The following is a 10797-nucleotide window of genomic DNA, read 5'->3' as shown; positions in this document are numbered from 1 at the left end:
TTTTTTTTTTTTTTTTTTTTTTTTAGATTCTTAGTAATCTCCTGTCTTTTTTTTTTTTCCCCAAAAAATTTTATTGAGAAACAAATAGCAATGAGACAGTTTCACACCAAATTGGTAGGACAGTTTCAATAATTAACACATTGCATACATTCTTCCTAGTGGTTAATTACTGTACAGATGTGGACAAGATATCCTATTTATAAACACTATTAGAACAAATCTCTCTATTCATTAAGAGAATGTAACTATATATCTATCCTAACCATTTTGAATACACAGATACAAAATGGACATTTATCTGTATCCCTTTTTTTTTTATATACCTCATTTTTATACTTTTCTGCTGGATGGTTAAGACCAAGATAAAGCAAGACCTATATAACAAAAAATATAACTTTTTTATCTGACAAGGTCAGTCATATCCCTTCAGGACTTAGCCTGAAACCTTGTACAGCAGTTTGTAGATCTTTTGTGAGTGTCAGCCATGTGGATGAGTCACAGCCATTGCTTGACCAATTTGCTCTCTGTGAAAGCCTGAGAGGAAAAAAGAAAGCCTGAGAGAAAATGCCATGTGACTCTCCTTAGACACACTCTACATCATCGATGACTTTCCTCTATGGCCCCATAATCTCCTTGATCAGAAAATGTGGGGCACGACTGAGTTACTGAATGTTACAGTACAAGTTCTCTTATGTACTGAGTCCTCACTGACCTTGAAGGACTAGGGCCACAGTGTTGGCTATCTTGGGGCTCAAGGTTTTAAAACAAGATGAGAGCAAGACAGTGTAGAAAAGAGAAGGTCTGGTGAAATATGAGGACTGGAGAATGTAGCGTATAGAATCCAGGTATAGCAGCAGTGTGAAAGAGGGACAGAGTGATCCTGTGGGTCAGATGTTTCTATAGATCAAAAATAAGGAGAGGAAACTGCTTTAGACTCAGCAGTAGGTGCAGTATCTGGAGTCAAGAGAATCATTACTTCATGGATTCAGAGCTATACTCGAAGGCTGAAAAATGTATCAATTTTATTTTTGTTTCCTTTTCTTGATTCAGTAAGAGACCTTATGTTTTCCTCCATTTTATTCTTTCTCTTGAAGCTTATGTAGGAAAACATTCATCTGCTGCCTTATTTCATTCTCATCAGCAGGTGTCCAATCTTTCATTTTGAATAACATGTTAGTGATTACATAAAATGATAGTTTATAAACCATTTTTCCTGACTTTGCTACCACATTCTGCACATTGCTCCATTTTCTGTACGTCTACTCCATACATGTATGTCAGATGCTGAACGTTTTACTGGCTCCTTATCACTGTCACATGCAACTGGTCAGCTATTACCCACTTCACCAACATGAACTTCATGAATTTTGTCTGCAAGATAGATAGCAATTATGAAAGTTGATAAAAGTTTAAAAAGGTGATAGTAAAATATTAATTCACTCAGAAAATACCTAATGAGAGCCCCTGTGGAGCAGTGCCTTAGTGTTGAGGTCAGAGCTGTTGCTTTCAGACAGTTTGTACTCTGGTCTGTAGACCATCTACAGACAGTGAAAGAATTTCAGAAAGTAGTGTTACAAGGCAAGGTAGGGGTATTGCCTGTGGAGAAGGGTTATACTTCCCATGCTATGATCAGGAAAAGCCCCTTTGGACCTTAGTTTTGAGTAGAAATAATGGTGAGAAGGCTCAGACAAAACAATAGCTACTTTCAAAGCTCAAATGCATGCAAAAGGTTGGCAAATTTCTAGAATAGAAAGGTCGCCACGTAAGAAAAGATAGGAATCCAAATGACATCATAGGAAAAAAAAAAAAAAAAAAAAGGATGAGAAGAGACTGGATTTGGCAAATCATGTAAGATATTTGAGAATGAGGTCATGTCAGATTTAATGTAGACAGCCTGAAACCTTTAGAAGACTAGCCACGTACTTTAAAAATTTAGAATGTAAATAATGGCACTGTTTGCTATAATAGAAGTAATACAGAGTTCCCATAAGCAAGATACTCTGGTGGTCTGGAAAGTTGCAGTAGAAGTGGTGGACAGGAGCAGAGTTGAGGACTGGATGGTTACCAAGGAGCCATTAATAATTTCTAGGGTTTTAGCATGACCTCCTGACAAGCTAGTGGTGCTGGTAACTGAGATAGACTCAAGGTAAGAGTGCAAGCCCAGGGTTAAGAGAATACTTGCTAAGCTTTGAGTTTGAAGATCTGTGTGAAGAGTGAAAGAAGGCAGTTGAATTTATAACATGCAAATCTGAAATTCAGAGAGACTGACCCAAAAGTAGTTTTAAAAAACACTGAGGAGTGGCTTGGGATATAAAGAGCTTATGTAGAATGCATGGAGCCCTGGGATCTCTAGTACACAAAAAACTAAAATGCAATAAAAATGAAAATGTACACCTAGGTTAAAAATGTATTACATACATCTAGGGACAGCCAAATCTCAGAACTCCTGTTTTAATCTTCAGTTCACCAGGACACATTTTAGGTGTTGTTTTTTAAGATTTTATACTGTTAGCAACTAGATTTCTCAGAAAATTAAATGATTTCTGTTTCATGAGCTAAAAAAAAAAAATCACCCAAGATTTATAGAATGTCCATCATGTTTAATTATTTGTCCTGATCTTCTTCTAGATGAAGATGAGGATGAAGATGATGAGGAAGATTTTGAGGATGACGATGAATGGGAAGACTGATCTATATAGTATATATATATATATATATATATATACATATATATATATATTTTTAAGGTGAAATACTAAACACTACTTTCTGTCTATGGATTCTGTAAAATTACCATGTAAATGTTCTGCCAATTTGCTGTATATTTTTGTTGCCTTTTTGCTTTTTTTAATTAATCTGTGCAATACCTCATTTAATCTGTAAAGGTTTGTCATAACACTACAAGCGACTCCCTGTGACTGTACGCACGTTTACACCGGATGCTCACTTGATTGTGAATATATTTCATTCCATCAACAAGGGAGTTTCATTATTACGTGTGAGACTGACAGAAACCTTAATGTAATTTAGTTATAATGCCAGAAGGAAAACACTATTTTCATACCCTACTTTTTCTGTACTTAAATTTTCTTATTGAAATCTAGTATAGCACTACATTCTTTTTTAAGTGATGTAAACCTTAGTTTCTTCAGCCCCTTCATTTTGAATACAATGCTACATACGAATGTTGAAGCTGATAAGTTGCACAGTTCCTTAGACACTACTACACTTGATACAGTTTTCAGAGTTTAGCAATATGCTTTTCATAGAATCACTGCAGAGCTACTAATGAGGAAAGTCAGTAACACACCTCTTCTAGTAAAATTACCTGTTCCCAGTACAGCAGTGGTATTTGCAGGCTGGAATCACAAGGAACCCTTACACACTCGGGCTCAACAGAGGTTGTTTTTATATGTTGTAGCAAATGTGGCAGGCTCTTTAAAGCAAAAATTTAAGAAAGTATACTTTGGCATTAATCTGAAAAATCATTCAAGTGGAGGTTTGGGGATTTTATTCTTCATGAACAACTCTAATACTTCCTTTAAAATACTATTTAAATCAGAACATTATTTAAATAATGTGGAATTTTTATGTTTTAGTTTGTGTGAACCATAAAAATCAAATTACTGTCAGAATTATGCACTGAAATGCTGAATCTATTATGTTGTCCCTCTTTATTTTGGCAGTTTAAGGTTTTTATCAAAGATCAGGTGAAGGGTTATGTTTAAAAAAAAAAAAAAAAAGATTGGTGGTCCAGTGTCACATTTCTTGAACATTTAACTGATTTGATAGATATTTTTTGTTTGTCTAATAAAACTTTGCAACCTGCACATTTGTTACGCATACTAAATGGCTTGTTAAGTTAGGGTTTCCTTGCCTCTACACTACACTAATCTGCCTAAAGGGGTTTATTTCATATTTATAGTGCTGATTATCATGCCTACCTACATTAAATTTTAGGTAAAAAATTTGATTTAAATACATATTTTCTCACATTGAGTCATGCAGAATGTAGTTCCAAATGTATTTCATTACTATAGTTACAGTAGCCAACTAAAAATTATGCTATCTAGAACTGTTCTGACCAAAATCTGGTATTAGCTTGATCTTGACAGGCTGGACCTGCAAGATGTGGCTTGAATTTTATCCAGTTTATTATCACTTACTCTCTAGTGATCATTCATCTAGATATCATGAAGATAATTTAAAAGGTTTAGTTGCTGAAAGCAGTAAGTGGTGCAGTAAAATAGTTAAGTTATTCAAAGAATGTTACCTTCCTGCAAGAGTAATGTAGGCACATGGGAAAGATTCTGGACTTTTGTTTATTGTAAAAACAGGGCCCTTTGCTGCTAGAAACCTTTTCCTGCTTATTATCATTTTAATTGTGGCTTAAGCTCACTGAGTTTGGTGTGGATGAGACTGGACAGACTGACCAATAAAATTAAGAATTTGTGCAAATGGTAAGTAGAACAATATGTTTATAGTAAGTAATAATATAAAGCATTTTTATCTTGGCATTATAAATTTTCTAGAAATGTCTTTGAGGTAATACCAATTTAAGATGTCTCCAGTTTTGGCCAAATAATTGAGGGTTTTCAGCTAATTTTCTTAGGTATGTATTAGAAGCTTCTCTGAGTAGAGGACATCAATTCTTTGAGTTAGGAGCACAGCATAGAAGATGGATAGACAGTTTACCTAGATAATTGACTATTCTTTTTTCTTAAAAAGAAATACTCTGTTATTATTGCACAAAGTCTAAATTATTATTCATTGGAACACAGCTATGAATTCAGTCCAGGCATGAAGATGGAGTCTGCTTCACTAAGTAAGATGCAGGGTTGCATGTTTCAGTCCTCCACCGTCTTGCACTGTGGGCAGCTTCTGTGTACTCCAGCTAAGTAATTGTCTGGTCGCCTTTGCCTTTACCAAACTAGCATGAGGCTTTTTATATCTAAATACTCTGTGATAGACAATTTCAGCTAGCCACATATTGTATGTATGAGATTCATAAAGATCTTCTTCAATCATTCGTTTCCATTTATCAACTGAAATTCTGTTCAGTATGTGAAATTTTTTTTTTTAAATGTATAGTGAATAGGATGTTGCACTGGTGGCAATTCATCATGGAATATAATAAAATTAATTTGACCCAAATAGTAGAAAATAGTGTGTTTTTATTTATTAAGAGAATAAAATAAGAAAAAATATAAAGAACTGTTTAGTTAAAGGTACACAGTGAGGAATGATAATGGTGGTTGTGTTCTGTGGCATGCCTACCCTAAGAGTTAGGCTGTGCCATTAAATAAGCACAGTAAGCAAAAGAATATTAGGCCAGTCAAAAACGGTGCTCGCTTTAGACAGTAAACTCAGTTTTTGATAAAGAGATTTTCTGTTGCACTGACCCTGGCACAAGTGAGTGTCTGAAGATTTCAGTGTAGGAGATGCTATAGAATTCCTTTTAAGAAACATTCCCCAAATAGCATGTTCTATGAAAAAGTTCTTTTCTCTTGTACAAATGTGATCACTTAAGAATGTATTTAACTTTTGGGTGAATTGTTTAAAGAGATATATATCTCATAATTGTCATCACATGATATTTATCTAATCAGGGGAAGAGATTCCTGCTTTAGGAATGGACTTCCTAAAGGACAACTATGAAGATAAGGACTATTTGTAGTATAGTAGAAAATCCTTTGTAGAAAGGTTTGCAAATTTTACTTTGCACTTTTATTTCATTGGCACTCACTTGCACATTTTGCCTCTAAAGCACTGAGTTCTCTAACTCTCGTCCATGTACTGTGTGTGTGCGTGCGTGTGTAAACCACTAGAACAAGTGGTGCTAAAGTGATTGTTTGAACATGATAGAGAGTGTATGTTGTTAACATTAGTTACAACTAATGCTAAGACCTCTTTATATCTGTGTGTGACATAATGCCCTCCATTTCCATGAGAAGCATATTGAAAAGTGTATCTTTACAAAAACATCTGCCATAAATGGTTGGATGGGTAGGTGGGCGGACGGACAGATGGATGGAAAGAGATGATTGTACTAACTATACATTACTATTTTTTAGCTAGATTTCATGAATCATGTCATGCCATTATTTTGAGTAAAGTATAACAACCATTTATCAGTGGTTCTCATGAACCTTTGAGGGACATTCAACCTCCAGTCTTGCAGCTGGCTCATGGACAAATGGTTCAACAGACTTCCAAGCCCATATAAAATCACAATGATCACAATGTCTGCTTTAGCAGGTTATTGGAAATGACAGACTCTTCAGTGTTATCTTAGTGTACATACACACACACACACACACACACACACACACACATACATATACCATGAAACCATCCTAACCTTAGAAATTAAAAACAACTTGTCAAGTATAAGGACGACCTAGTGTACAAGTTCTGTTCCAACTCCGCTAAGATTACAAAATAGCTTTTTAGCAGTCATGATCCTTAGGTAATTTACATGACTGCATTTGACAACTCAAATCTTTGTTTAAAAAAAAAAATAGGATAAAGAAAAGTTTTACATATATAATCATTACCTGAAGACTGGCAGTGGGTTCAGTGGTGAAAATACAGGTAAATGGGAAGTCCTGGGGGTTGTAGGCTGCTGTAAATACAGCAGGGTTTAAGTGACTGAAGAAATACAGGAAATACAGCCATCCTGGGTCCCTTGGGGACTGGTTTCAGAACCCCTTGTGGATATCAAGATCTGTGGATATTAAGCCCCTTACATTAAACATTGCCATATTTCTGTATAACCTTGCACATCCTCCCATGTACTTTATCTCTAAGATTACTGTCAGGTTACTGTTGTCCTTGCTGAGACAAATTACCCAACACACAAAGATGAAGGAGGAACGGTTCATTCTGGTTCACTGTAGAAGTTTTGGTCTATAATTGGCTGGCTCCAGGGCAGCATGGCAGAGGAGACAGTCCATGGCAACGCAGGGCAGCAAAGCAACTTTTTTCTGTCCCTTACATTCCACCCAGGGGACCCACCCTTTGGGCAAGCAGCACTGCCCCCAGCCGAGGTACTCTTCATCTTAGCATCTCATTCTTAATCCCAGTAACTCAGCTCAAGATCCAGCTACTTCTGAAAAGCCCCATCTGTGACCTTAAGAGGCTTTGGGGGACATCTAGATAACAAGCCATAGCAATTATACCTGATGAAAACTATTAGGGCAAATGGCAGGATGAAAAGTCTCTTCAGGAAAGGAGCACTTTTTTCCAAAGTATTTTTAGTATCATTAGTTGAATCCACGGAGGTAGAAACGGGCATGTTGATTTGTTTCATCAAGCTGTGCTGGCTTGTTGACGGCTCGTCTTCGAATCATCAGGCATGGTATTTTGGACAAATCCAAATATCAGTTTTCCACATGCTGTTAGAGAAATGCAGGTGCAGGTTGCATTTTAGCCTGTTTTCTTCTAGAACAAGTGGCCTAAATAAATATGTTCCTTCTCAAGAATATTGACTTACCAGAACTCTTTTGCCTGTCTTCTGAAGAACTGGGAAAAAAACGCTATGTGAAGGTCAAAACTTAAAAAAACTTATTTTTCCCATGTTAGGTTTCAAGACCTAAATTCCCAAAGGCAAGTTTTCACATCAGTTTCTCAAGAGATAGAAACCAGTGCACAGTACTGAACAGGAAACTGGAAAAAACAGTGCTTCAATCTGGAAGTGCATCCGGTCTCTAATTACTGCTTCTCTTAACCTTCGCTTCCTTAACTCTCCAGCTTTACTTTTTCCCCAAAGATGGTGACAGTGACTATTCTTACTACTTACAGAAATTATCCAGTACAATTGTCATGTTTCATTGTTCTCCTTACTCCACTCATCACAGAAATGCACGCTTTCCCGGCACATAAGGCATAGATTTATCTTTGCATGTGTGACTTTTAGGGCCTGGGTAGAAATAGTGGGATTTCCATGTACTTCTTGTAAATAATAATGAAAACACCAGCTATTGGTCCTGCTTTGTGGGAGCAGTATATTTACCAGTCCTTGAAAGTGCTTTTCTAGAGAACCTATTTGATTTACACCTTCCAGTGTAGGTGGCTCTCCGACTCTCAGGTCATACCTGCTGACACTGTCAGCAGATGAGCTATAGTGTGGACTCACCCTATTCCAGTCTGGACTCTTGCTTTATGATAGTGAGAAAGTTTTTATGGCAGTTTCCAGAAGTCTCCAGGGTTGTGGTAATCTCACTCCCAGATTTTTCATCACAGATCTTTCTCCTTCCGGGAGAATCAGATTGATCACTAGGCCTAGCCTTTGGGAGGCTGAGGCAGTCAGATCACTTTGAGTTTGAGGCCAGCCTGGACTACAGTAATTCATTCAAGGCCAGCCTGATCTACATAGTGAGACCCTGCCTCAATAAATTAGCATTCTTTGTAATACTAAGCAGTATTTATTGAGACAGTTACTAAGTATTGGGCACTGCATTAAATGCTTTATGAACAAAATACGTTCTTCAGCTAACACATTAACTTTGAGAGTTTAAACAATTTATACTACGTTAAATAGCTAGGAATTGTCAGAGCTGGCTCTCAAACTTAAGACTGTCTTAATATAAGTCCTTCAGCTCAGCACATTAAACCACCTGCTTAGGCAGACACGGGCCAGGGGTTCCATCCTGTGCCTGCGTAGTGGGCCCCACTCCTGGGGTGTGCTGAGACTGAAGCTGGGCATGGTGGCACCCACCTGTAATCCCAGCACTTGGGAGGCTGAAAAACTACTAGTCCAATCTGTGTAGTAAGACCCAGTAGACCCTGCTACATATATTTTATATATATCCATCCTTCAACATTACACTGTCCTGCCTAGCCTAGCAGGTTATATTAGACAGCACAGATAGCCTTGGTAAGAAATAAAACTGTTACACCAGTATCTTTACTCCAAATGTAGGCTTGGGGATTTTCTGCTTATTTACCTACAAAATTCCAAAAAGGTATGCTATTGTGCTCTTATTTTCAAAAGAAAACTTCAACAGAAAGGAAAATACATAATAATCACGCAGTCAAACCAGCAGCCACTAAACCAAGTCCAAGCAAATTTTGAGATTAGGACGACAAAAAAAAAAGGTTAGGACAACCCCAGATTTTTGGATTGTGTGAATAGAATGTTTTTTTAAATGTAATTTTTCTTTGGTTTTTCTCATCCCTGATTCCCTTCCCATATTCCATCACCATTATTATTTTTTTTTTTCCATTTGGAGTATCAGATGTGACACGCTTGAGTACTCCCATGTTAGGGTTTGCATCTAGACGTCCCCCGGCGGCTCATGCAGCTTGAGATGGGCCTTTTTTTGGCGGTGGCTGAACCTAGAGTTTGGGACTGAGTCATAGTGCAGTGCAGGGATTAAGGGTAGTACGGTTAAATCTGGGTCAGTGCACTGATTGGGTTGGCACCACCCAACCCCAAAAGTCTAGATGAGATACAAGGGACTGAAGAAGGCTTGTTTCACACTCTGGCTCCTGCTGTTTCTGCTTTCTCTGTGCTGTGAATGTTGCCGCTCTGCCATGTGCTACCCTGCCTTATGGGCCGAGTCCTCTGAGCTGAACAAACCTTTTCTCCCTTAACCTGGGTTGCTTAGTATTTTGGCTCAGCAATGAAAGAAAAATAACTAAGGCATCCCAAATGCTTAATAAATGATTCCACAAGAATTCATTTAGAATTTCCTCTGTCTTCTTGATGAATTTAGTTTCTACCAATGTGTCTTCTTAAGCATTTCATATTTGTTAGCAACTCGATGTGACATTTTATGTAGATTTAGCTTCATTTATTTTTTCAGTCAATGGTGACAATTTGCATATGTCAATGACTTGAATTTCTTCTGTTTCATTTTTGTTTTTTGCTTAATGCTTTTTAAAAAAATTCTTTTGAAGAGGTTTGCATTAATGATAGCCGTTGTAGAGAAGAATTAAAAATTTGTTCCAGTAAGTTCTGACAGATGGAAATGCCTATTTTATGTGTGTTACCCTTTCGCTGCAAAGAGTCATCTAAAACTCTTGGTATTAATTTAGAGATTCTTAAGTAAGATGGTGTTTACACCTTGCTCTACACCTTGCTCTCTTAGCTGTGATGTTTTCTTGCTGTGGCTGGCCAGTACAGCTGCCTACTGGTAACGTGATGAAAAAGGAAGAGCTGCAGAAGACTGAAGTGTAACTTCTACAAAGACATTCACAAATAGGTGTAAATAAATGCATTTGCCCTCTGACTCGTGTTATTTTAAAGAAAAAAAAAAATCTCCATTTTTTTTGTCCACTCTTACTTCAGTACAAAGCACCCCACATGAGCTGTGCTTTACTGGCCTATTTGTGCGCAGGACTGTCTTGGTCTTCTAAACCTGGGCACTGGCACCACGCACTTCCAGACTGAAGGAAGATCATTTGATGACTTAAGAAAAGACAGCTTGCAAATCGTAAATGAGAATAACTTCAGGTGTTCTGTGGTGTTCAGGTAACAGTGATTAATAGATTACCTAAAACTCAGAAACAAAAAAATTAACAGTTGGAGCTAGTGACAACTTTAGTGCAAGAAAATTAGTGTACTTTCAATTGTATGCCTACATTTCTGAAAACCTAAATAAATGCCTGAAAAAGTTTTGAGGCTAAGAAACTGGGAGGACTGGGGAGAGCACACTGGCACGTCTAGGTGTTGAGGTGTTCAAACATAGGTGCTGAGTCTTGCATTCATAATGCACAAAAGAATTGGTGCTTGATCTCCAAGGTATCAGTCCAATGGAAGATCAAGACTACAAATAGTATAACACACACACA

The 10797-nt window shown here is 37.2% G+C and overlaps 1 protein-coding gene across 3 annotated transcripts in view; it reads left to right on the top strand.

Moving 5' to 3' along the window:
• The window catches only part of Wasl (Wiskott-Aldrich syndrome like), a 62573-nt gene extending 57846 nt beyond the window's left edge, over positions 1-4727 (top strand). For all 3 annotated transcript variants that reach the window (XM_023703415.1, XM_004643313.2, XM_023703416.1), the window contains one exon: positions 2629-4727. In XM_023703415.1, the coding sequence (XP_023559183.1) occupies positions 2629-2690 (62 nt within the window). In that variant the 3' untranslated portion in view covers positions 2691-4727. The remainder of the gene's footprint in view (positions 1-2628) is intronic.
• The last annotated feature ends 6070 nt before the right edge of the window (positions 4728-10797 follow it).

This window comes from Octodon degus, unplaced genomic scaffold, assembly GCF_000260255.1.
Source record: "Octodon degus isolate 3935 unplaced genomic scaffold, OctDeg1.0 scaffold00170, whole genome shotgun sequence".
NCBI lineage: Eukaryota > Metazoa > Chordata > Mammalia > Rodentia > Octodontidae > Octodon > Octodon degus.
Note: the sequence above shows the minus strand (reverse complement) of the source record. Positions and strands in the feature narration are given on the sequence as shown.